Consider the following 27217-nt stretch of genomic DNA (forward strand, 5'->3'; position numbering starts at 1 on the left):
CCTTATCTGCATCCAAGGAAATGAATCCAAGCTATGGGAGGAGAGCGGTTAATGCAGCTGTGTGAAGATTCTTTCCCAGTCCTCACTCAGGCCCTCTTCCTCAAATTCACAATTAAGAACATTTTTTTCTTCTTCTTCTTTTTTCAGGAATGAGGAAGTTGCTAAAGTGGATTCTTATCGTTTGATAATTTTTTTTCTTCTTTCTTCCCAAATAAGCCAAATGCATGGTGGAGAAGTTGAACAGGACATTGAGCTCTTGGAGGGTGTTGAGGCAGGGCAGGCTGGCAAGGCCACCAGGCACGTGCCAGGGAGAGCCACACCCCTGAAGGCTTCACCTCTGGGGACACCCATCCTTTTCACAGAGGGGCAAGGACAGCACATGTGGGATTTGGTGAAATTGGCGGGGTATCTCAAAGGGCCTGCATCCCCCATGCCCACCTGTCTGCCCGACAGCCCCCTCTCTCCAGAGTCCCAAGCCCCTCTGTCCTCCACCCTGCACAATGGACCCCAAGGACGTGAAGCTGTTACAGGTCACACACGTCCAAGTCCCGTGGACTTCTTCCCTCCTCCTCCTCCATACTGGCTTTGCTGGCCCTGGAATCCCTGGAAAAAGAAGCTTGGGAGGTAAAAAGTTGATCCGATGTCTCGGTGGGGCTTGCTTGTATGTTTTCTGGCAGGCATTTTGGGAAGGTGGCAAAGGAGGATTTTGGTGTCATTTTTTTTTTTTTTCACTCTTTTTCCTCTTCTGTCGTCAAACAAAGGATGAGAACCCTGCTATGGGTGCCCGGGAGCCAGGGGCAAGGCTGCTGGGGGGGCGGTAGAGGGTGCTTTGCTGACTTGGGGGGTTTGGGGGGTTTTGGGGTGTTGGAGTCCGGCTGGCCTTGGGCCGGAAAAGGCTGCCCTGCTGGGTGCTGTTGCTATTGGGGACAGTGACGTGGTCAGGTTCGCCAGAATCACTCTCTGTGTAGCTGTAGGCCTGGGCCCGAGAGATGCCTTTCTGCTGGCGCCGCCAAGAGTTGTAGTATGTGGGGTCACTGATGTAATGGTTGACGAAGGAGTGGACTTTCTGAGGGTTGGTGTCCACTTCATACTCGCTGTCGCTTCCCTAGGAGGACAGAGAATCAGGGCTGTCAGCGTCCTGGTGAGGTCAGGGTGCAAAGGCACAGAACATTCCGATTCCATTGCCTCTTTCAAGCCTTGCACCTTGAACATCTCAACCCCTCATTACGACGGTGTTGTCCCTTCCTGTCCCCCTCCTTCTCCCTTCAGGGAGAGCTGGGATGAGATATCTACCCTCATGTGTTATCCGGGGCAAGAAGGCCATCTTTTCCCTTTGTGGTAACAAATCTTGAAAACTAGGGCCTCACTCATGCTAGGCAAATGTTCTACCACCGAGCCACACGCGGCCCCCTTTCAAGGGGGACAAGGTTTCCCTAGGCTGGCCTCGAACTCACTATGCCAGCCTTCAACTTGCATTCTTCCTGCCGTGCTTCAGGATAGCTAGGATTTCAGACCCACACCACTGAGCCAGGCAGACCTACGTGCTCAAATCCTAACCTTTACTCTTTCCAGTTGAAAATGAAATTCAACCATTTTAAAGTGAGCAATTCAGCACCGTTTAGTCTGTGACACTGTGAGCCATTAGGTCTGTCCAGCTCCAGATATTTTGGTCACCCCCAAAGTACAACCCTGCAGCTATTAAACCCTCTCTCCTTAACCCCTCCTGCCCCCCAACACAGCCACACATCTCTTCAGTAACACCTGTTCCAGAGTCTCCATACAGATGGGTCTGCACTATATATTTTTACGTCTCATGTCTTTTAATTCATTGGTTTTTGAGATAAGATCTCATTTTTTTTAGCCCAAGACGGTCTAGAAGATACTAGATGGCTCAGGCTGGCCTCAAGTATGCGGCAATCCTCATGCCTCAGACTCCTGAGTGCTGGAATTACAGATACCATGCCCAGCTGCATCTGGTGTCCTTGATACGGCACAATGGCTTTAGGGACAGTTTCCATTTCGGAACCCTGACCATCCATGACAAGATGCTTTCTACCAAAAAAAAATTTTAAAAGATTTATTTAATGTGTTTGAGTGTTTTGCTTGAATGTATGGCTGTGTACCATGTGTGGGACCGGTGTTGAGTGGTCAGAAGAGGACATTGGACCTGGGGATTGGAGTTGTGAGCTACCATGTGGGTGTTGGGAATTGGACCTGGGTTCTCAGCAAGAACAAGTGCTCTTAACCACTGGGCCATCTCAGCAGCCAGGCCACCCCTGTACTCTGTGACAAGGGATTAAGTTTGAGCTAGATTAAGAGTTGGGAAACCCTGGGCAGGGAAAATGCAGGTGCCCGCCCTGATGCGATTCAGGATAAAAGCAAGCTGAAGTCAGGGTATCATCAGGAAAACAATGGCTGTCTCAGCAGTCAGAGCATCTCCTGCTCTTCCAGGAGACCTGGGTTTGGGTCTCAGCACCCACACCGCAGTTCACAACAGCCTGTGTGTGACTCCAGCTGCAAGGATTCAGATGCCCTCTTTTAGTATCTCTGGGTTCCTACACTCATATGCACACAAGTTACAGAAACACACGAAAAAAACAGTTTTAAATGCCAACCAAAACTCCAATGATGACTCTGGAGGTCCCCCCTGTCCCACCCCAACACAAAAGACTCATTTATTCTTAACTCTGATATGACATCCTGCAGCTCTAGGCACAAGCCTCTTCTACAGGAGAGAAGTCAATCTGAATTGTAAACTCCGAGTTGTGGAGCTATAATTGTCCCGCACCCCTCCCCCGCCCCAAGCTTTCAGCAATGTTTCTGAGAAGGAACAGATGGAGACTCAGGGGAAGAGGCCAGCTCGGGTGGAGAAAGGTGCACTTATCCACATACAGCCCTGAGGATGCCACCAAGGCTGCCTGGCTCCTACCCAGCCAATGCTTTGCCTTCCTCACTCCTGCCACCAGTGTCCCTAGCTGGCCAGTCAGCTACTTACGTAAACCTAAGGAGAACATGCTTGTCAGGGAGAGTGCTGGCAACAAAGCCCAGCTTGGCCAGCACCAGTGAGTTTGGGGTGACCCACTCACCCCAGCTGTTTGACAGCTGGAGAAACTGGAGGTGACTTTGTTCCCAGGCCTGAGCCGTGGGAGATGGAATACACAGTGTTGTAGGGACAAAGTCCTTTGTGACGTCTAGACTTCTCAGGCAGATAGATGCTCCCGGGGAGGCTGCCGACTTGGCATCTCTATAATTAATTTTCACACCTCTTGTCCTTCGCTATGCGAGTGCTAAGGCTGCCTCAGTGTGCACAGTGCCAGGATACTAACGCTATGCCAGCACCGGTATTTGTGAGCACTAATGTTGCATGGGAATTGTCACTATGCTGTGCTAGCGCTGATTCTATGGGTGCTGGTGTTGTGTGAGTACTGATGCTGTGTGAGCGCCATTGTGGCGTGGGTGCTGGTGCTATGTGAGTACTTGTGTGTGAGTACTGGTCTTGCACGGGTACCGGTGCTATGTTGAGCTCTGACACTCCAGGGGTACCGATACCATGTCAGTACCTCTGCTGCGTGAGTACTGATGCTGTGTGAAGAATTGCTGGTGCCCAGTGAGTACTACTGATGTGCAGGCAGGGTTCTGTGCACTGGTTGAGTGCTGAAGCTAGGTTGGTACAGATGCTGCATGTGGAAGCCTGCTTTAAGGGCTATTTCTGAGTGTGAAAGACAACCAAGTGCAGAGAGACAGAGGGGGGGGGAGAGAGAGGGAGAGAGAGAGGGGGAGAGGGAGGAAGGGAAAGAGGGAGAGGGAGGGAGAGAAAGGGAGAGGGAGAGGGAGAGAGGGAGAGAGGGAGAGAGGGAGAGAGAGAGGGAGAGAGAGGGAAAGGGAGATAGAGGGAGAGAGGGAAAGAGGGAGAGAAGGAAAGAGAGAGGGAGGGAGGGAGGGAGGGAGAGAGAGAAGGAGAGAGGGAGAAGGAGAGGGAGGGAGGGAGAGAGAGGGAGAGGTAGGGAGAGGGAGAGAGGGAGAGGGAGAGAGGGAGGGAGGGAGGGAGAGAGAGAGAGTTTGTTGGGACGTGGGCCTGGCTCAGATCACCCTGGTTTTCTGAAACCCAGGCTGCTCCTGGCTGGCCCTCACTCCCCCCTGGAGCTCCGAGAGGGGAATGAGAGTCCCTCCCCTCCTTCCAGGGACACAAAAGCTCCCCAGACGTTTGCTACCTGACTTCTCTGGCTCACCCCTCCTTCCCACCCACCCCCTGCAGACCCAGCTCCTCCGCTTTGCAGCCTCCAGCAGCCAGCAGTCTCCCGCAGGAGGGTAGAGCCCACAATGGACAGCCCCTCAGTCAATTCTCCATGGACTCAAAGGGCACAATGTGAGCTGGGCTTTTTTTTTTGTCTGCCCAGCTGCCTGCCCAGAACAAAAGACATAAAGACAGGGGGGGTTCCGTATGCTGAGGCCAGGCTCCCTGAGGTGGGAGGTTGGGGGTGATGGTGGTGGTTATGGTGGGGGTTGGGGGTAGGATGTCTCTCTCCCAGAAGGGTCTGGGGGTATAGAGTACCAGGTTAGCTCTCTCCACTAGCTTCTTGTCTTCAAGACTTTGCCAGCATCTCAAGACTCCTAGAATTTTGGCTAGCCCCAGTCCACGCATTGTGTGTGTGTGTATTTTGAGGACATAGGTAGGTCCCAGGGGCTCTGTCCTGCCTGACCACAGTTTGTACATGGTGCTCTGGCCTTGCCCCTTAGATGTGCTAACCTTTGAGGCAGAGTTGCTGCCTTCTGTAGGGTCTGCACCCTTGGATAGGGTGGTGACAGCTCAAGCATTGGGGAGGAGCCCCAGATCACCTATAAGGCATGAACCTCTGCGGTGGGAGGTGGGGGAGGGGGAGGGGGAGGGGAGGGGGGGGAGGGACATGACCCTTGCTAGTGAAGCTTGGGCCACTCTCAGGCTTTCAGCTTGGTGGATCGACTGGTCTGCAAAATGGTAGCTTGTTACCCACTAGGCAAAAGGAGTCAAAGCAGGCGAGAGTAAACAAATGGCAATGGCATTGATGGGAAGAAAGACCTGGGCAGTGATGGAGCTTCAGGGGGAGCCCCCTTGGGGGAGATCAGAAGGGCCAGGGATTGGAGGCTGCTTCGGTGAGGTTACCAACGGGCCCGCACCGCCTCTGCTAACCCAAAGTGGGTGGGCCTGGTTTGGGGATGGGGTGGGTCCTCTCTGGCTCTTCTGGGGCCAAATCACCTCAGACCACAGACCAGAGGCTGTTCTCTGTCGAGCACCTACTGGAAGCCTGGCCCTCTGCGACAGCAGCCCTGACAGATGGCAAGGCTAGAAGAGAGGGTGGGTACGCAGGAGGTGGGGTCAGAACTGTTGGCCAGCCCCTCCTCCAGCTCCCCAAGGCCAAGGAGGAAGGGGTGGGGGGATCCTTGCCTCAGACAAGCAGAGCAGTTCCCGCGCCTCCACCCCCCTGCACATCTGTTTCTTTTCAGGGTGGGGGTGGGGTGAGAAGTGTGAGGGGGACCCGGGGCTCCGACTCCGCTTGCGGCCCTCGCACAGGAACTAAATGCAGCTTCCCAGGAGCGAGCGAGCAAGCACGGAGTGGGCTTTCCTGCCAGGCCCCTGGCCTCTTAACAGTTCTTCAAAGCCACTCAATCCGCAATTACCCGGTCCCAGTCCCCTGAACGGGCGGGCAGACGCCAGGCTGGGGGACAGGAGTGGGGGAGGGATCCAGAAGGAGAGCCAACCCCGGAGACAAAGCTGAAGTCCCAAAGAGGAGACAAAGCCCTTTGCTTCCTTGCAAAGGTGTAGGATGAGGAGGACATTTGAGATCTGGGGCCAGGTTCTCTCTCTCTCTCTCTCTCTCTCTCTCTCTCTCTCTCTCTCTCTCTCTCTCTCTCTCTTAAGGACACAAACGGGTCCCTCAGAGACTAAGAGACTGGAAGAGATCCCCTTCCTCATCCATCTGGGGTACCAGGGGCTCTGTCCTGCCCAACCACATTCTGCACACAGTGTTCTCTCTCTGGCCTTGCCCCTGGGATGCGCTAACCTTTGAGGCAGAGTTCCTGCCTTCTGCAGGGGCTGCAGCCTTGGGGATTCGGGTTGAATAGGGTGGTGACATGCTAAGGGGCTCCTGAAAATCTTCAGAGGGCTTCACTGATGTCCTCTTGAGGGGATCATTTGTCAGCGCCCTGGGCTCCCTGGGCAAGAACAGCTTGAAAAAATGTCATGTATGTTCCTAATCTGTGCCCTTGCAGGTAAGGTGACCGGTCTACACTGCCTAGCTGTGAGGCATGTCTGTGGTCGATGGCCTTGAGGGAGATTCCCGAGATAGGTTTGGGGTGGATGTTGTCCTCAGAGTGGGCAGGATATAGACTGAGTCCCAGTGATCTGCCCTCCTGAGCTGAGACCAAGAGCTGGATGTTTGACTTCTACATCTCTGAGTCTCCATATTTCCAAGTGCTATTTGGGAAATCAACCACTACCACAGTAGTGCTAAAGAGATGAAGCATGGGGCTTGGCATGGAAAAGGTACCCACAAGCCTTTCTGCCCTGAAGAGATGAAGCATGGGGCTTGGCATGGAAAAGGTACCCACAAGCCTTTCTGCCCTGAAGTACTTTTCTCTTAGGTCCAAGAGAGTGAGACACAGGCAGAGCCTTAACTGACCTGTACCAGGGATGCCCCAATCCAATGGACAAGAAATGAAACTGGACCAAAAAAAAAAAAAAAAAATTCTGTGAGACATTCAGCAGGCAGAGGCCATGTGGGAAGGGGACCATGTACCCTACCCTATTCAGACACACATGGCTCCTTCTGTGTCTGGCCCTGTACACACCAGATGAATGCCAGTTTCTTCTGGGACCCCTGCCCCACCTCCAAACCCCCGGCGTGAATGCCTTTGGTCAGTGAATGTCTTCTCCCCCCCCCCCGTCTCCCCCCCCCCCAGGTCTCTTTTCCTTCCTACAGCTCCCTCAAACCACTGCAAAGAGAAAGAAGTTTGGCTATTCCTTTCTTCCTACGGTTAGTCATTATGGTCCCATGATGCTTGAGTGAGAAACACGCCATTATGTACACACAGGTAACCTTCCCTGAAAGGCCGTAATAGGATGTCACAAAGAACCTCTGAGTCAGCACTTACTCCCTCAATGTGCCTGACCTACAAAGTTATACTGGGAAAGGTATAACAGGGAGTTAAGGGCTCTGGACTTGCTGCAGTGGGGAGGGAGGGGTCTGTGTGACCCCCCCACCCCCACTCACTCTTAGTACCGTAGAAGAGGTCGGAATGCCACAAGTACCTTCCAGGGACTCTGAGCACCCACAATTCTTGGAGCCCATCCTGATGCCTAGCAAATGCTCCTTAAATGTCCTTAAATGACTCATTAAATGTCATATAATGTGGTTGGTCCTACACGTTTTCTTTACACTTTTTCCACATAGAGTCAATTCTTTTAAAATGAGCTTGAAGCCAGCCGAGCACCAAACTGCTGGGAACTGGAGTTCAAGATCAGAAGACATATGCTGTGTGACATATGCTCTGTGTGTGTGTGTGTGTGTGTGTGTGTGTGTGTGTGTGTGTGGCTCGGTGTTTCTTTCCCATAGAGATGTGTTTGTGTGCTAAATACACATTTTTCCCCCCTACTGTTATTTTGAAAATGGAATTGGAATGCAGCCAGGCTGCATTTTTAGACATTCCATCAAACAAGCCACAGGCAAATGTCTTTGGGTGTGCCTTTCCTGTGCTTGGGGGCCTTTCCCCTAGTATCTCTAGAGGCTTGGCCCTGGGTCCTTGGGATGAGCCAGTCCCTTCTTCCTCTAGCCCTTCACCCACATCACTATTGGGGGCCTCTCTCACACTGCATCTCATCGCAGATGCTTATTTTTAAATCAAATTGACATTTTGTTTATGACTACCTCACAGGAGAGAGACTGTTCGCACTTGCACCAGTTTTGTGGAACGGGATTTGGGAGGCCTGACTCACAATGTGAACCAGGCCGCACATGCACACTCACGCTCAGGATACCTGGGGGGAGGGGTCAGCCCAAAGAGGCGGTGGTTCTCTCAAGAGCCTCTGACACTGAGGGGGAATGGTTGCTGATCCTCAGGGACCCGCATATCTGGGTAGATACGCTGCCCTGCAGACCCTGACTGATAACCCAGAGATCACTGGCAAGGGTGATTCCTATATGTGTGTAACAAGGGTGTCAGAGGACCGAGGTCAGGCAGGGGCTGTACCTCCAGGTCTAACCGGGGGCGGGGGTGGGGTGGGGTGGGGGATGGTCATAGCCCTGTGTCTATCACCTCCATGTCTCCAACACCTTCAGTTCTGAGAGCAGGCTCAGGAAATGAGCCAGAAGTCAGTGATGTGGTTCAGGGGTAAATTCTCACCTAGCATGTGGGGGGACCCTGGATTCCATTCCCAGGACTAGAGAGGGGAGCAGGAGAGACAGAGGGAGGGAAGATTTGAGAGAAATCAAGAGGTAGCCCCTCCCTCTACGAATCTGCTGGAGTTGTCCTAAGCCCTAGGATGATGCAGAAAAACAGTTCCCATGGCTGTTAATCCTAGAAGTATACAAGAAAGCCATCAGGATGAAATTAGGGTCCTGTGTTCCTGGTAATTACAGAGTGGCAAAGCTGTCTGCCTGGGGTCCCTTTGATGACACTTAAGTGCTTGGGGAGATAGCGATTTACTAACAGCGAGGCAAACAGTTTGATGTTTTAAAGACAGGACAGAATACAAGGACTACCGGGGGGGGGGGGTGTGGGATGGGGGGTGGGGGGTGGGGGGTGGGTAGGGGGTAGGGGGTAGGGGGGGTGTCCTCTCGCACTATGTTCTCAGTCTTCCCAGGCATTCCTCTGTCTCTGAGATGCCAGGGCTCTAGCACAGCCTCCTGGAACTTGGGATCTCTGCAGTGGTGCTAAAGGCAAATGTTTGCTTTTCAAGAACACCTTTAAAGCTGAAAGACCCGATTTCCGTTTTGTGCCTTTTCCAGAGCCTGTGAGGAGCCAGGGGCTGCATGGCTCAGTCTCATCCTGCTCAGCATACCATGCTACCTGCCTTGTGTGTGTGAAGAGTTACTAAGGACCCTCCCAGTCACAAGGTTGCTAAGAGACAGAGTGGACTCCATGTAGGTCTTGGGCATCTTATCACAGCCAAGTGCTTCCTTTTAAATGAACATGTCCCCCACAGCACCCCTCTTGGGTGATGGGACCACCATCTGAATGTGTGTAACCAAAGCTGTGTGGGGATGTAGGAAGGTGTGAAGTGGGTAGGTGTGTTGATGGCTGTTCAGAATAATTTATTGCCTAGAGCACATATTTATCCTTTTCTCTTTCTTCCCTTCCTTCCTTCCTTCCTTCCTTCCTTCCTTCCTTCCTTCTTTTCTGTCTTTCGAGACAGCATTTCTCTGTATATCTTTGGCTATCCTGGAACTCATTCTGTAGACTAGGCTGGCCTCAAACTCACAGAGATCCACCTGTCTCTGTCCCCCAAATGCTGGGATTAAAGGTGTGCGCCACCAAGTCTGGCTGCCTTTATCCTTTAAAGATCTGCTTGATTATTTTTTCCTTTTTTTTTTTTTTTAAGAAGCTGGACAAGTTATTTTATCAAACATGACTTAGAGGAGTGGAATGAATATGAATGTTTGGTCCTCTTAGATGGTTCATTTGGACAAACTGGAAGACGTTTCTAGAAAGTTCCATAGGCAGGGCTTTGGGATAGGTTAGAAAAAAGGTCCAGACACAACTCTATGGGCAGGCAGTGTGGCATCTGGCCCTGAAATGAAGGAGCTAGTAAACTCCAGGATGGTCTTGCATCTCCTGCCTCCCTCTCCTGAGTACTGGATTCTGCGTGTGGCGAGTTTACATGACACAGGAGTTTGAACAGGGGATTCCAGCATGGTAGGTAAGTGCTATTATCCCCAGCCTCTTCTTTTTTGTTTGTTTGTGTTTTTCAAGACAGGGTTTCTCTGTGTAACAGTACTGGCTGTCCTGGAACTCACTCGGTAGACTAGGCTGGCCTTGAATTCACTGAGGACTGCCTGCCTCTGCCTTTCAAGCATTAGGATCAAAGATGTCTGCCACCAGCACCTGGCCCCAGCCCCTCCCTCAGTCACTCTACCTTCAGTACCAAGGTTCCTCATGAGTTAGAGATACTGAAAACCCACAATTGGGCGAGTCAGGTAAGTGTAGGGGACCAGGCTCTCAGGGAGACCACTCTGGGGCAAACCCTGAGCAGGGCTGGGAAATGGTAGTGGCTGGTCCATGAATGACTTCTAGAGGCTTTCTCCAGGCCCTTTGGTCTTTATGGCACTAGTCGAGGGAGGGAGGCTGGCTATGTGATGGGTCGCCATTCATCCCTTCGCCCCATCTGGTAGCTGCCCCTACCTGTCTAGGCACTGGGCCCTTGTGCCCCTCACCTGGGAGTCGGAGATTTCCGAGGGTTTCTCTGTCAGGCTGCTGCTCTCAGCTGGGATGAGGTCATTATACTTGGTGACATCTTCATCAGAGTAGTGTAGGCTGCCTGGACTGGGCCTGGGAGGGGACCTAGGGAGAGAAGGGAGTGAGTCTGAAAGGTGGCCTCAGACAGAGAAACCCATGCTGTAGGATCCTTCATCCTAGATTCCTCCTTTCTGTGACCTCAGTGTCAGCCCAGGCCTTAGAGACAGAGGCTTGAAGGAAGAGGGGTTGGAGGGGGTGGGGGAAAGGATGCTACACTAATGTTCTTGAACATACCGGGCAAATGGTATGTGTCTGTGTGCCTGGACACACACGTGCATGCAGAGACATCACCGTGAGTGGTTCAGGTTCAGTTTGGATCTGGTTTGGTGAAAACAAAATTTTTCTCATTCCCATGGGGGCATAAGAACATGCGGGCTTCTATGTGTGTGTTCTATGAGTAGGAGAGCCAAGTGGACAAGGGGAGGTGTGGCCATGGGTGAAATGCCCTCTTGTTCCCTGGGGCAGGCCCAGGAGCCTGCTCATTGGGGCCGCGGTCGCCATGCTGGCCTCGGGTGAGTTTAACCACAGCTTCAAATGCCTCTTTCTTTGGAAGGCTGGATTGGTGAGGGCTGAGAGCCTGCCCACTCTGCCCCCAGCCTTCCCCTCCACCCACTTGGAGAAGTACACAGGGCTTATCCCTTCAAGAGGAGACAGAGAGAAGCTTTGTGAATTCCCTCAGAGAAGTTTCCCCACCTCCCCCAGCCTGCTGCCTCCAGTGAGCCGTGAATATCAATATGGCCGAGGCTGGAGATGGGAGTCCCTCTGGCTGTGGCCCCAACCTCCCTTGAGTTTCTGGAAGCATAAACCTGCCTGGATCCTATCAGAGGAGGATGGGGTGGGCCCCAGGAGCGTCCCCGGCCCTTGTAAGTAGGTAGGCTGCCTGATGGCTACGGGGAAGAATATCCAGGAGAGACTGGAGTCATAAGGAAGTCAGGAATGAGAGTTGGGTCCCACCAATTCCTCTACTTTTTCCATTGCTTTGAGCTTTCGAGAAAGGGTCCCATGTAATGTCAGCTGCTTCAAACTTTATGGAATTGACCGGCGACTTTCAAGTCCTGCTCCCTGTGGCTCTGCCTCCCAAGCACCTGCACAAATATGTGCCACCACGTCTAGTTCTCACAGCACAGGGAAACCAAAGCCAGGGCTTCAGCGTGGCAGGCAAGGTCTCGGCCAGTTAAGCTAGACCCCAAGACCTTTCCATGCTCACTGCTCCCAGAGGCTGAAAGGCCGTGGCAGGGCGACATTTTCAGAGGTAAGTCAAGCCCAGGGAAGAAGGTTTTCACTCTCCCTTTGCCAAGGAAGCCTCTCTCTGGGTGCATTGGCTGGGTCCAGCTCACCTCTGGGGTGTGTGGCCATCTCTAAAGCACAACTGACTCCAAACCACCACAGATTGGTTTCCACGATGCTGTTTGTTTCTGCAGCCATCAGCAGAAACTCTCAGTACCCACCTCCTCGTGGATTTTCTAACATTCCCTAAGCCGTAGCTGGGTTTGGTGGGACTAACACAGACTCCTGGGCGTCCTACTTGGGTCCTTCATGACCTTCTGTTGACCCCTGCTGGGACTGCTGGTCTCTGGGGCATGGCCCTCAAGTCTCTGTTCTCTGCCCCCAAAAGCACAGACAGTACCTGGTGTACAAGCCATTCTTCCTGCAGAAAGAGTTCTTTACAGACAGCCGTCGGTTGTTGAGCTCCAGAGCAGGAAAACTGCTTTCATCCAAGCTCAGCATCTCCCCATGGCCAAGGGCTCCTGACTTGGTATTGCCTCCTGCGGGCGAGGGGAGGGGGATTTGGTATGTAACAGACCATATGGCCATTCCTTTCTATCCAGCCTCTCACTTAGCCCAGATGCTCCTTTTTCAAGACTCAGATTAGGGCTTGAGGTTGTGCGGAGGAATTCCTGGCCACCCCACCTGAGAAGGTGCATCTGCAGGAAAGAGACCCTACCCACCACCCCCAATGGAAAGGAAACCCTCCAGAGTCAGGCCTGCCATTATGCTGTGCATGCTCGCTCACCCGCGTCTGTTTTCTTGGAGTACTTCTTGCTCTGACCTCGGATGATGAGTACGAAGACCAGAAGCAGGATAAAGATGAGGCCCACGAGGGCAATGACCACCAAGAACCACCATTCCTCATAGAAGGGGCTGGCTTTCTGGGCTGCAACGGGGTGCCGTGTCAGGACCAGGGAACTCAATACCCTCCTGCCACAAACTTCCCTATTCCATCTGGGGTTCCACCAACTGCTTATGGGTATTGTGGGTAGGTGGGACCTATGCACTCTAAAAATTCTAGCCTTGATCTGTAGGCAAAGGTTTGCCAGGTCGACTGTTTTGAGAAAAGTTTTATGGTTTAATCGATTAAGAATCCCCTGGATTTATTAAGAAATAATGCTGGGATTCATTAATGATATCTGCCTGGGGATCAAGAAGGGGGAGGAGTAGTATGTCAGCTGCTTTTGTTTTTTACTCTCTTCCCTGGGGGGGGGCTTTGATAAATAGATTTTAATTTTAATGGGGAAGGATGCTTCTCTGTCTTTAGGAAATCTGGGAGAATTCTCCTCAAAATTGTAGTAATTTTTTTTTTTTAAAACTAATGGCAGAAAGCCAGGAAAGTTGGTAGAGAGATCATGTATGGGTTTTTTAAATGTCTCTACCAGGTAGGGCTCACATTCTATCAAAGCCCCCCAGTACTTGGCTTCTTGCACCCAGAAAGTCCTAATCTATATTACTTCTAATGAGGGGATGGTTCTATTCTTGTCTCAGACTCTTTGTTTTCTATAATTTGGTGCTGTCCACCTGGGCACAGGAGTAGGATGTGGGAGGAAAGAGCAGCTGGGTTGCTAATACCCAAGCAGAGTGCAGGTTCGATTTGAGCTGAATTTCTCCTTCATACTCAAAGTGGCCAGTGACTGACCAGAGTCGTAGGCATAGGCCTGCGTGAGCACAGAGAGCTGGATGGAAAGGATGAAAGGAAGGGGGAGGGAGGCAGCGGACGTGGCCCACCTGCGTGCCACTCAGTGAGGTCTTGAGGGCACTAGGGTAGCCCATGGCCTGCCTGGGTGCTGTCTTTTGGGAATAGGGTGAGATGGATTCTGTGGAAATAGTTTATGGCCTGACTGGTATGTTCCCTTGGAGCTGTGAACTGATGTAGGCTTGGGACCCAGAGTTCACAATTAGAGGGGTCGAGGCACAATGGTGCTTCTGCTGCCCAGTGTCTGACTTCTTCCCCCACCGTCAAGCATGCCATCAGGCTCTGATCTGTCACCCTGCAGGCTGGTACCTGGCACAGACTGAGAGGGGCTGCTGGGAGTGCCAAAGCCGTAGTCATTGACTGCGATGACCCGGAAATCGTAGCTCACTCCTGGCTTCAGGATGTCCATGCTGAAGGTGTAGGAAGTTACCTCCTTGGGGATGTCCTTGATGAGGATGTCCCAGAGCCCCTCATCTGTAGGATCATACAGAGGAGGTGCTGTGAGGCAAAGGAGCCTCAGCCCCCATCTCATCTGATTCAAGTGGCACCTCCCTGAGGGCGGGTCCAATCTGGTCAGTGGCTCGACACTGCGCCTGACCTGGCTCTTAGGAAGGCCTTGTGGAAGTCTTAGAGATAGATACTTTCTGGAAGGGGGTACCTCTTAATCTTTTCTTTAAAGCTAAAACATCTGTAAAACATTTTAAAATGTACTGTGCAATAACCTGTCTAATAACCAAACCAATACAGGATGAGCACCCTAATCTGAGAACCCGAACTCTGAAATCGACATGCCTATGATCTCGATCTTATCACTCTGGAGGTCAAGGAAAGAGGATTCCAAGTTTGGGGCCAGTCTGGGCTGCATACTGATATCTAAATGAATAAGACATGAAATGCCAAGTGCTCCCAGACAGAAACATCTTGAGACCTGTAACAGCTCAAGAGGGAAAACCATACACCATAAAACTTTACACACAAAACATTAAAATATTGTGTACAATTAACTTTAGGCTAGGTGTATAAGGTTATCACATAAGGAAATTTATGTTTAGAAGTAGGTGCGTGTGTGTGTGTGTGTGTGTGTGTGTGTGTGTGTGTGTGTGTGTGCGCGCGGGCATGAACGTGTGGAAGCCATGTCTGGGTTTATCACTCTCATCCCTTCTTTTGAGACAGTGTCTGTCATTAAATCTTGAGCTCCGCAATCAGCTAGATTGACTGGACACAGACCATGGGGGTCCCTGCCTGCTTCCATCTCCCTGTATTGGGGTTATGAATTCATGCTCAGCTTCTCCATGGGTGCTGGGGATCCAAATCAGGTCCTCAGGAGGGGACAGCAAGCGCTTGGCCTACCCAGCTATCTTCCTCACTTCACCATTGGTATTTCTGAGTATCTACTTAGTAATTACCTACAGTGTTTTAATTTTAATTCTTGTAGCCCAAGCTGACTTGCACTTACAACCCCCTCGCCTCAGCCTCCTTCCTTGTGCATCAGTGACCCGATGGTCTCTTTGTTTACTCTCCCAGCTCTCTTCCCACTTCCAGGCTATGAAACCCTCAAGGGCAGGGTCATGCCTGACTCATCTTTGTTTCTTTATAAATTGACACTTAGCGCAGACGCCTTCCCAGTGTGTGTTAAATCAAGGAACAAAAACCTTCCTTCCCCTGGGTTTTTCATTGTATCATGTAGCTCAATGCATAGTCCAACGCTTCCTTCCTTGAGCTCTATTGGGGTTCAGATCCTCATGTGACCACTGTTAACAATGAAGACCCCCCCAAACCCCTGAGCTGACACTCCTGTGTCACACAACCCAACTGGAGGGGCGTTTTACTTTTCAAGCCAACAGCAATGGCAGGAGGTAGGAACTGCTGCTCCCATTCGACAGATAAGACAATCAAGGCTCAGAGAGCTTAACTAACCTTCCCGAGGTCACACTGCTGCGGGTAGCAGTCTGGCATTTTCTACTGAGTTACCTCACTCCTGGCATTGAGTGTCTGCCTGGTGCCCAGGAAAGTGCTGGGTGTAACTGGTGTTTGCTAATAGCTTATGGAGAATCCTGCTGCTGCCTTCTGGAAGCTGAGGCTGCCTGCTGTTTGTACTCACACTCCCCGTCCATTGGTCCATTGCACGTCCCCCCCCATAAACAAAGGATGGGGTCTGGGCAGTGAGACCAAGCCAGAAGCTGCCAGCATATCTATCCCTCAGTGGCCTTCAGCCCCAGAGCCAGCAGATGTGGGGGCCAGTTCACAGGCCCTTCTGTCTCAAGCTCTGCAATGCCTGACAGCCCTCTGGCTTGAAGAAATCAGGGCATTTAGCTTTGTAGCTATGTAGAATGAAGCACAGCAGCAAGGCCATGGTGGCACATGTCTTTAAGGTCAACGCTCAGGAGGCAGAGGCAGGTGGATCTCTGTGAGTTCGAGGCCAGCCCCTTCTACAGAGTGAGTTCTAGGACAGCTAGGGCTTCACAGAGAAACCCTGTCTCAAAATAAATAAATAAATAAAATTAAAAAAAAAAAAAAAAGAAGCACAGCAACACAGGGGTATTTTTTTTTTAAACCTCGGGGCTGTTTCATTGTGGAGAGCTTGGAGGGAGGATAAAAGAGGGGGTGGACCGCCCAGAGGAGGGGGGACACCCTCAACAGCTTTAGGGGTTGTCCTAGCAGCTTCCTGGCTCACTCCCCCCTCTTTCCCACCATCCTGCCCTCCCTGGAGCTGCTGGCTGTGGCCCTTCTTGGCTTATCATTGAGAGCTGGCTCAGTCTCTCTTCCATTCCATCAGTGTGCACCAAGTCACAGCCCTCTAACTTGGAAGGGCAGTGGCTCATGCTGGGCTTCCCAGGGAACACAGGCTGAGGTCCAGGGCTGACATTCCACAGCCTGGCACCAGGGCGGTCAACTTGGATAGAATAAGGACCTGGTGAGGAGATGCACATGGACAACTCAAGAGCTCACACTGGAGGTCCAGGGAGGGACCATCTGGAGTTGGGAGAGAGCCAGCACCACCTGCAGCTGGGTGATGGTGGATCTGGGCTCTCTAGATACTTAGTTACTCGGGCTATGATGGTTAGTGAAAGATAAGGACAAGGCTGGGTGGCGGCAGAGAGGGCAGGGCGGCTTCCAGGACCTCCCAGAATAATTATCTCTTTGTTATTGGGGTGATGAGCACTCAGCCACCCTGAGGAGTATACAGCCTGTTGTGGGGATGGTTCAATTCTTCATAAGAAGTGTGATGGGGAAATGGCTCAGACAGCCAACTGCTCGGAGTTCGAGCCCTAGAACCCAGGTTTTTTTTTTTTTTTAATAATTTACTTAATTTTATTTTATGTGCTTTGGTGTGAAGGTGTCAGATCTCTTGGAACTGGATTTATAGACAGCTGTGAGCTGCCATGTGGTGCTGGGAATTGAACCAGGGTCCTCTGGAAGAGCAACCAGTGCTCTTAACCCCTGAGCCATCTCTCCAGCCCCAGAACCCAGGTTTTTAATCTTATAATTTTTTAAAAGCTGGACATGGGCACGGTGGTGAGCATTTGGGATCTCAAGGCTTGGAGAGACAGACAGGAGACTCTCTGGGGCTCACTGGCCAGCCAGACTAGCTTCAGTGAGAGACCCTGCCTCATAAAACAAGGTGGATAGTGCCTGAGGAATTCCACTGGAGGCGGACCTCAGGTCTCCAAGGACATCTGTCCCCACACCAACATGCACACAATATGTACATACGTGTGCGTGCACATCATGTGCGTGCATGCCCATCAACTACTGATAGGCTCTCCGACCTCTGACTGTACTTCTCATTTGGGGAGCAAAGACTTATCTAACTTCTATTACTAGGTACAGACCCTCTGAATACAAAGAGCAAGCCGGCAGCTCTTGGCTGACTTGGGTTTCTCTGGTTAGCTTGGAAACCTAGCAACAGGAGGAGCTGGAGCCTGCGGAGTAACCTAACGGAGCTGGAGCCCTGGAAGCCAGTGAAGCAGGAGCAGCCCCCTCAGGAGTGACTTATCAGCTGCTCTTGTCCTGACGGCTTTGGAAGTTCTTGTGATTTGATGTCAGGCTTAACAGGAGATGTTGGGAGGGTGACAGAGCTAGTCACAAGTAGGTCATGGGTATTTAACCAGCCAGAGGCTCTCCTAGTTTCTGTGTTTGTGTGTGCATGGGTGTGCTCACTTGTGCACAGAGGTCAGAGGTGGATGTTGAGTGTCTTGGTTAATTGCCCGCTACCGCATCTCACTATTTCTAGTTTTGCTGAAACCAGAGTTTGCCATTTCTGCTAAGTAGACTCTAAGGACCCTCTCACTTCTTATTTTCATTTAACCAGTGCTGGAATTATAGGTGCGCACCACCATGTATGGCTTTTTTTTTTTTTTTTTTTTTTGAGACAGAATTTTAGTGTATAGCCCTGGCTGTCCAGGACCTCACCTTGTAGATCAGGCTGGCCTCGAACTCACAGAGATCCGCTTGCCTCTGCCTCCCGCATGCTAGTTAAAGGAGTGTGACACCAGCGCCCAGCTATGTATGCCTTTTTTATGTGTGTGGGATCTGAACTCACCCTCATGCCTGCACACTTGACTGATGAAGCCATTTCCCCAGTCCCTCCTCTGGCTTCTTGAACAATCTTCAAGCTTAGTTGGTCTGTACCAGGTGCTAGGAACCGTTCTTTGGGGGCCTCCTAGGAATTCCCTAAGCAAGAATCCAGCTCTAAGGAGAAACCCCTACCTTCTACTCCCCCAAAGGACCACCTCCTGCTTCACTTGCAAGAGCACATGTACCTTCATGGATGGAGGACAGACACAAGTCCAAGGGTTAAGGACTTGGGGGGAGGACAGGAAGTGGACCATGGAGGGAAGACAGCCCAGCCCGGGCCCGCATACCTGAAGGCCTGGCCTCTATTACATAGCGTGTGATGGGTCCTTTACCCGGATCTCCACTGGACCAATGGATGGCAATGGCTGAGCTGTACCGAACAATGATTGGCACTCCCGGTGGTCCTGGGGCACCTGCAAATATCCCACAGTGGGTAAGGGCATCGGTGGAGCCAAGAATGGCTACTCTTTCCAACAACCTGAGCTAGTGGTAGGGGCCAGACAACCAGATCAACTGTAATCAGAGAGCCTCCAGGACTCCTGCAAATACTAGGTCTGGAGAGTATATCTCAGGCCAGGTCTGCTGGGGTGTGTCTACTGTCTCTTCCAGTTTCTCCACAGCCCACATTCTGAATCTCAGGGCAGGGTGGAGTGCAGGTGATCATCCTGGGAGTCAGAGGGCTAAGGCATGTAAGTCTAGCCAGAACTTATTATGTGATCCATTCATGGAGTCCTTCAGGGGTACCTCAATTTACCCACCCACAAGGGCCTTATGGAAGAAAATCCTGAAGGGAAATACCATGGTGGGCAGCAGAAATGAATGGACTGATGGTGGACACACCCAGGGATGAAGGGCTGGCTGGGGAGGCAGGCTGTGTTGACACTGGGCCTGGTATCTGTCTATACAGCATCCCAAACACCTCACAGGGAGCATGCTAGTATAAACTTGGTACCTGCCAGGTGATTCCTGCCAGGTGTGGTCCCCACCAAGCCTGTTTCCCACTAGACATGTAGTTCACCATCCCTAAAGCCTAGCACACAGTAGGTGCTTTCCTGTGCACAGAGCACCAGGAGTTGAGGCAGCACTGTGTGCATGAGTTCATGCCTGGTGGGAAGAGAATGAGTCCAGCATCTGACTGAAGCCCCCTGGGGACCTGGAGAGCTGTTCAACTCAGCCAGGAGGCCACAGAGCCCTCACACAGTTGGACAGCCCATTGCCAGGCCCCCGTATCTGGTCCTGGTGGCAGTTTTGGAGGGTCTCATTTTCCTCCTTCATCCCTTCTCTAAGGGCCTGCAGCCCACGGAGGGAAGACATGACTTGGAGTGGGGTTCAGGCTGCGGTGGCCTTCAGAGCCCTTGCTTTTCACTGTGTATAGGACAGGGCTCAGGGTTGAGGGAAGGGTGGCTTTTCTGCTAAACCAAGGGCAGCTGGCCTGGCCGTTGTCCCTTGCAGACCTCTTCTCACCCATACCAGCTGGGTAAGGTTTGTTTTCTTTCTCGGGGCCTCTATCCCTTCTCATATCTTCCCTATGCTGGGCCACCAACTCCAAGAGGGAACTCTTTAAACCCTGAGGGGGTTGTGCTCAGGTACTGAGAGGCCTTCTCTTGATCGGTCAGCTTCTCTTCCTGCTTTTATGTCCCAGGAAGCCTCAGGTGAGGAGCAGAGCTGGGCAGTTGGGACTGCAGAACCCTTCCTCCCTGAACGAGACATGGGGAGTAGAACACAACAGGGCCACCAAAGGCTGGCAAGCCGCTCGCAGGTGGACAGCAAGAGGACACGGGCTCTTCAGCCTCCTTCTTCCAGGGCCCAGACTCACCTGGCCTCTGGAGAAAGATCACTGTCTGCTGGGGCCGTGGGGTGGGGGATGGGGGGTGGGGGGAGGTGGTGGTGGGGAAGGAGGTGTCTTTCTGGTGGCCTTCTGAAGGAAGTGGGCATGCAGGATGCTTCCTCAAGAGAGGGGCGGGGACAGGAGGGTTTTTTTTTTTGGGGGGGGGGAGGCAGTTTCCATGTTCAGAATGGGAAAATCTGAACCCAGGACCGGGCCTGTGGAGAAGAAACCCTGACTGCCCCAGGGTTCTGGGTGGAAGGTGGGAAGTGACAAAGGTCAGAGGCAGGAGAAGGGACGATTAGGGAAGGAGCCCAGGGTTGGGCACTGGCATGGAAGTACAAAGTGTGTAAAAGCACCTGGGAAAGGGGGTCTTGGGGGAAGTCAGGTCCGATTGTGAGGAGGCTGCCCACCCATCAGAGAGTTACTGGATGGGAGTTCTTGTGATCAGAGCTGACGGCTGTATCTCATGGAAATCAGGACCTCTGTCCTCCCAGGGAGCAAGAGCTGAGGGAGATTCTTCTGCACCCTGCTCTGGGAGCCACTGCTGGGGTGGGGGGAGGGGGAGGCATGGGGAGGTGGTTCTGGCCAGCCTGGAGGCTTGGACCCCTGCCAGGCTGCATCCTGCCTGGACAGAGGTGACAGAGGCTGAGGTGACAGAGGCTGAGGGTTAGAGAGGAAGGAAAGGAGGGACACACGGAAAGCAGTGTGTGTGTGTGTGTGTGTGTGTGTGTGTGTGTGTGTAGTGGCTCACTCTTGTCAACCCAGCGCTTGGGCAACCAAGGCAAGAGGACCCTAAGTACCAGGCTAACCTGGGCTCTGTAGCAAGGCAGACTCTGTGACAGCCTGGGCTGTGTGTACCGGCCTGCATGATGAGAGGGTCTGGGTCACTCCAGGCTTGGGGCTGGAATAGCCTGAGGACTTTAGATGCTAAGAACCAAGCCCTGGATGGGGGAGGAGAGAGAACTGAGAGAAGGAGGGAGAGGGAAGAGGAGTCAGGGGAAGGGAGAAAGAGGGAGGGAGGGAGGAGAGAGGGAGGGGCCTTGGGCAGGTGATGGAAGAGTAGCTGTGTGTTTCTCACTATCTTCTAGCCCTGGAGTCCCCTCCTATTTAGAGGGCTGAGGGCATGGTGCACAGCGCAGTGTGGCATCTCTCCTACCTTCTCCAGGGCCTGTGGTGATGTTGGCTTCAATCTCAGGCCCATAGGTGAAGGTCTTGGCTTTGATGCGGAAGCGATAGGTCATGCCCTCCGCCAGGTCCTTCACCTTCAGCCACAGTGGGCTATTCCCCTTCACATCCACTGTCACAATCTTGCTGACCCCTGTGGGGAGGGACTGTGAGTAGGGGCTGCAGTAGCTGGTGGGAACAGGGCCACCAAGGCCACTGGCAGCTATTGGGAAGAGGTGACAGTTGTGGCTTCTATCCCTTGAAATCAGCTGAGCTGCCACTCAAGCCCACATGTTGTCAATGCTGTCAGGGGCATGGCTCTGTAAATGAGCTCAGGAAAAGAGGGCTCCATGGTTTATGTACCAGGAGGAAAGCTATGTCCTGCCTGCCCAACCCAGAACAGCCACAAAGTCTCCATCCTGTCTCACTTCTATGCCCCACATCAGCCCACCCCAGCCCACCACAACATCCCATAGAACCTGAAATCCAGGCACCCTTTGTTGGGAAGTTCTGTGATGATGCCCTTAGAAGTGGAGCTGGGTCCCAGCTCCACCCCTCTGTTCCTCTTTTCTCTTGGCCAATGAGATCCTAGGGAGCCCCATCATCAGGACCGCTTGGCTTTTAGGGTAAAGTAGGGATGCTTCTGCATCTCAGGTCACAGCAGCCAGGGGCAGGATGGAGACTTTTACAGGCTGGTACCATGTGCTCTGGGTGTCCCAATCCCAAGTCTCCCTGACAGTCAGGACTGGGATTCACTGTGTAAGGTGTCACCACACACAGGGACAGGCTTTGCACCCTTGAGTTGGCCCTGTTGCATTCAGACACATCTCCAGCCGGCTTCAGTTTATTTTTCCACCAAGCCAGGGTGTCAGGAGCATCCCCAATAATGGAGTTTCACATACTGGGAAACAGCACTGAACACATAGTAGGTACATTAATTTTTTTTTTTAATCTTACATGTATGGGTGTTTTGCCTGCATATATGTCTGCATATACCACTTGCATGCTGGGTGCCTGAGGAGGCCGAAAGAGGGCACTGAATTCCCTGAAACGAGTTACAGATGGTTGTGAGCTACCATGTAGTTGCTTGGAACTGGTCCTCTGAAACAGAAGGCAGTACCCTAAGCTTCTAAGCTATAACTCTAGGCCCCATTTTATCTGTCTTTCTATCGACCTATGTATCTATTCATCCATCTTCCATTTATCATCTATCTGTCTATCTATCTATCTATCTATCTATCTATCTATCTTCTGTCATTTATCTATCCATGTATCAATCATCTATCATATATCTGTCTGTCTGTCTATCTATCCATCCATCTTTCATCTATTTGTCTATCTATCATCTATCTATCTATCTATCTATCTATCTATCTATCTATCTATCATCTTTCATCTACCTATCATCTATCTATCCATCCATTTTTCATCTATCTATCTATCTATCTACCTACCTACCTACCCACCTACCTACCTACCTATCTACCTATTTATCATCCATCCATCCATCCGTCTGTCTAATTTTTCGAGACAGGGTTTCACTGTATAGTCTTGGCTAGACTGAAACTCACTTTGTAGACCAGGCTGGCCTTGAACTCACAGAGCTCCGCCTGCCTCTGCCTCCTGAGTGTGCCGCCACGTCCAGGCTGGCCCTATCTATTTTTGAGACCATGTCTCTAGTAGTTCAGACTGGTTTCACACTTGCTATATAGTTAAGGATGACCCTGAACTCCCGATCTTGCTGCCTCCACCTCCTGAGTGCTGGAATTATAGGCACGAGCCACCATGGCTGACCTACGTGGTGCTGAACATGGAACCAGGGCTTTACACACGCCAGGCACTCACTCTGCCAATGGAGCCGCACCTCTGACCCCTATTTATTTACTGAACAAGGGCTTTAGACACTACTGAGCAGACCCTTACTGGGCTAGACCTTGGTTTTCTCTATCAGAAAATGGGATGCTGCTGACTTACTCCAGAGCTGGGGTACATACATGCTAGATGGTGCCCCTTACTTACTATCTAGGCATTACACGGAAGGTAGGAACCTATAGGGACATGGAGTTTAGCCAGGTGGTCGGACTCTGATGGAATAAAAATCACAAGAGGCCAAGCACTCTGCTTCTCAGTGGGAGGTCCCCAAATAGGCCAGGAAGAAGCCAGGGAGACAGGAGCCTGAGTTCCCTGCACTTTGTCTTCTTGACCTAGGCCTTAGCCCTGCTCCTGACTGCGTGTCTGCCCAGGACCTGCTTCCTCCTTGATCCCGACAGCTCGGTTCTGCAGGACGGGTGGCCGGCGCCCAGGTGGCAGCAAGAAAGACTGAGGGCCATTGTTCCTGCCACTGACCCAGAACCAGAGCTGCCCAATGTCCCCAGGCTCCACCCCTTGTCAGGCTCCAGTGCTGGGAGGAGTGTGGGGGGGGGTGAGAGTGGGGCGCGGGGGAGGGGAGGTGACCACAGAAGCGGCCACTTCCTGCTAGGAGGGTGTCACTTCCAGGGCAGTCACACCCCTGTGCCTTGCTGTAAGTAGACCCCGGCACTGAGGACCTAGTCCCCTTCTCTCTTGTAAGTCCCTTGTTCTAAGGTAGCTGCGGGCGATAAAACAGTGACTTCTGCTCATCCCTGCCTCATTCCCACCAGTTGGCACTGAGCTATACTGTGTGAGAAAGCTGGCAGGCGCCGGATGTCAACTGTCAGGGCTGTCAGTCCAACCCCTCCTGAGAGCCCCGAAGTGGAGCAGGGTTTCGTTTGGGGCCTGGGAAGGGTAGTGCCTGAGAGGGAGGTTTGAAGAAGGCCTGGGCTAGGACAGCCACGTGCAGAGCAGAGATGGCCTGACTGTTCACTCTCACACGTCCACCCGCCTGGGGAAGCTCCCCAGGCTTTGATTAGACTTCTAAAGGGGTCTCTGACCCTCCAAAGGGTCAGCTGAGATCGCTGAGCTTTGGAAGGGGGCCAGGACAGCATGAGAATATCAGAGGACTTTTCCTCGGGGTCCTGTCCCATCTTGGGACAACTATGTTTTGTCTGAATTCCCTTCCTGTCTTCCTGATTCAGTTTATGGATCAGAGAGACTGTGTTAAATGTCCCCTCCCCGCACAGGAGATGCTGCCTTATGTTGCTGTTTCGACTTTGCCCTCAGATGCTTTTTTGTCTCCGAAACACCCCTTCCCTGGGGTGAAAAGCCTCAGCCTTCCCATTTATAAGATGGAAGACTCTCGCCACATAACCTGATCTCTGGGTACAAATCAGCCTTTGATAGCGCAGAGTTTGGGCCATGTGGAAGGTTCCACTCACCATCCACGGGGGTGCAGGGCTCATACACCAGCCTGTAGCCCTCCAGGGGACCATTGGGGAACTGTGGGGCTTCCCAGGACACATTCACCGAGGTTGTGGTCAGCTCGCTGAACTTGACCGAGCCTGGGGCGCTGGGGGCTGTGGAGAGACAGCAAAGGGTTTGTGTTTTTCTCTTTCTGTGGAAGTTCAACGCCTCAGGTTGGGCTCCAAGCAACTAGCAGGAGAGTTTGGGTCTGTTCCCAGAAAGAGGAGAGTGAGGCTAGGCACAAAAAGAAGGCAGGAAGGGTCACTTGAGGCCCTCGAACCCTCGGCCCTCCTCCGCGGTCGTCATTAGCACTCAGTTGTCCAGTGTTAGAGGATCAGAGGCCCGGGCATGGGAGAAGAGCCCTCCTCGAATCTGGACTCTCTCCTATGTGGCTCTGAGCCCTGGCTGGGAGCATGGGAGCAGCCACTTCATCCCCAAGGGTCACTGTGGGGCACCATGGGTGTGTCTTTCAGCTCTCCTGCTAGAGAAGGTGGGGTGCCTCTGCCTCAGAATACAGAGTGGGTGCTAAACAAGATGTCAGAACTCCGGAGACATGGCCTTCCTTTCATCCCTGGGCTGCAAGGCTTGTTAGAGAGACGCCATGCTGTCAGGAGGAGACAGGCCAAGGACAGCCAGATCCTCTGGAAGAGATGTTTTCTTGTACTGAGCCCCTGGGGTCAACTCTGAAAACATAGAGACAGGAATCTTCCCTCGCAGCACCCCGAGCTGGCTGGTCGGGTGGATGGCCAGGCTATCATTGCCCAGTGCTGCCTCCCACCAAGCCAGAACTAATCTCGACAGCTTCCGGCTCAGTCTTTGAAGGAGGGAGGTGAACTCAGGGCCCTTCCTGCCTCCCATCCCCCCCCCCACACACTTGGGGGTAGAAGGACGCGGGACAGGACATTCTGTCCTACTGCTACAGGGCCGGAAGCTTCTAGGCTCCCAGGGGGCTCATGTCTGACCAGTGACACTTATGGAACATCATGGAGATGGGCAGGCAGACAGATGGAGGCTAGCACACCCAAGTTCCGGGGGGTGGGATGGGGGTGGGGAGGGAAAGGCTCCTCTGGAGCGGGGGGGGGGGTGGGGGGGTGAGGGGAGGGAAAGGCTCCTCTGGAGCGGGGATGGGGGTGGGGAGAATTGTCCCAGAGAGGATCCTGGTTAGGAACTGTCTCTGATAGCTTGCCGTATATAACGTGGTGTCACTTTGGCACATAAGCTATAGACATTCTTCTGTGTGCCCCTCCTGAGGGGCCAGGGCATTTCTGAGGGGCCAGGGCATTTCTGAGGGGCCAGGGCATTTCTGAGGGGCCAGGGCATTTCTGAGGGGCCAGGGCCCTCCTGAGGGGCCAGGGCATTTCTGAGGGGCCAGGGCCCTCCTGAGGGGCCAGGGCATTTCTGAGGTTAGGCAAGCGCTGTACCACTGAGGTCCCCTCTAGCCCTTCCATGTACTCTAACTCATCTCTAGGATTCTTATGATTCAATGATAGTGTACATTGGATATGTTTACCAATGGTGCAGCACAATATTGCTAAGTAGTTGGCATGTGGTGTTGTCTGTACATGTTTAGTATAAACACAGTGTTTGTTTGTTTATTGGAGACATTCTCGTGTAGCTCAGGGTGGCCTTGAACTTGCTGAAGGTGACTCTGATCATACTTATTCTAAAGATTTGTTTTTATTTTCACTTATGTGTATATGCGTCTGTATGTCCGTCATATGAGCACAGGTGCCCAGACAGGTCAGGAAAAGGCGTCAGAGCCCCTGGAATTGAGGGTATCAGGTGTTGTGAGACACCTGGATGTGGGTGCTGGGAACTGAACTCTGCCTTCTGGAAGGGCAGTTCGTGCTCTTAACTGCTGAGCCATTTCTGCAGCCCTGAGATCTTGACCCTCCTGGCTTCATTTCCAAGTGCTCGGGTTACAGGTCTGTGCCACCATAGCAGGCGGAAGCAATTTGGGGGATCTTTTTCCCCTTTCTTGGTTAGTTGAATCTACTAGTAACGAATTCATAGATTTGGAGTCTGCTCAACTCTACATTGGAAACAAATGAACAACAAACAAAAACAAACAAACAGACACAAACTTCCGGAATTCCTTTGGATGTCCTTGGTTCTAGCACCTGTCCCTTCCCCCCATGACTTACCAGGGGATCCTGAGCCAAAAGCCCATTTTCTGGGGTGACGCTTGCTGCTTGTGAAAAAGAAGTGACACTGCTCTGCTCACCCCTGGGACTTGTGGGGGCCCCAGTGTGACACCAAGCAAAAGTGCATTTGATACCCCAGGACAAGAGGATCTGCACACTCTCTCCTTCCTCTGCCCTGTCCTGTGTCTAGTGCCCCCCCCGCCCCGCGCTGCCTCTCTCCTCTCCCACCTGTCTCTCAGAGCCAGTTTTTTCCAAACACAGAAAGATGCAATTCTCAACAGCTCAAACCTTCCTGCGTCATCCTATTCCCTTAATACAAATCCCTGTCCTCCAGGCCCCTGGGGGCTCACCTCACTTCCTCGTCAGCACCCAGTTCTGTCCCTCTAATTCCCTCTGCACCTGCTGCTCCTTCTGACAGGAACCCGGCTTCCTGCTCTGTCTGGAGAACTTCCCATGGCAGGGTCTCCTCTCATTCGGATCTCAGTTCAGAGGTAGCCATCTTGGCCAGGCCTTTGTGGGCCGGCTGTCCAAAGCTCCCATACCCTGGTCCCCTTAGACCACCTGTCCTCACCACCGCCTCAGGCCGCTCATCTGCGCTGCTTTAGGACCCGTGGTCCTCAGACTTATCTATGTACTTGTTTTTCTTATTGTTGCATCACTAGGATGAAGCACAAGTGTGGGCTCATAGAAGATCATTAACATCAGCGGTGGGATGAACAAAGGGCAAGG

General features: G+C 52.3%; 1 protein-coding gene across 2 annotated transcripts in view; it reads right to left on the reverse strand.

Moving 5' to 3' along the window:
• Positions 1–712: 712 nt before the first annotated feature.
• The window catches only part of Sdk2 (sidekick cell adhesion molecule 2), a 116073-nt gene continuing 89568 nt past the window's right edge, over positions 713–27217 (reverse strand). For both annotated transcript variants that reach the window (XM_051179891.1, XM_051179902.1), the window contains 8 exons: positions 24320–24457; positions 21019–21180; positions 18322–18447; positions 13766–13930; positions 12503–12643; positions 12116–12254; positions 10407–10533; positions 713–1105 (listed from right to left, as the gene is read on the reverse strand). In XM_051179891.1, the coding sequence (XP_051035848.1) occupies positions 752–1105; positions 10407–10533; positions 12116–12254; positions 12503–12643; positions 13766–13930; positions 18322–18447; positions 21019–21180; positions 24320–24457 (1352 nt within the window). In that variant the 3' untranslated portion in view covers positions 713–751. The remainder of the gene's footprint in view (positions 1106–10406; positions 10534–12115; positions 12255–12502; positions 12644–13765; positions 13931–18321; positions 18448–21018; positions 21181–24319; positions 24458–27217) is intronic.

This window comes from Phodopus roborovskii, unplaced genomic scaffold, assembly GCF_943737965.1.
Source record: "Phodopus roborovskii unplaced genomic scaffold, PHOROB, whole genome shotgun sequence".
Taxonomy (NCBI): Eukaryota; Metazoa; Chordata; class Mammalia; order Rodentia; family Cricetidae; genus Phodopus; species Phodopus roborovskii.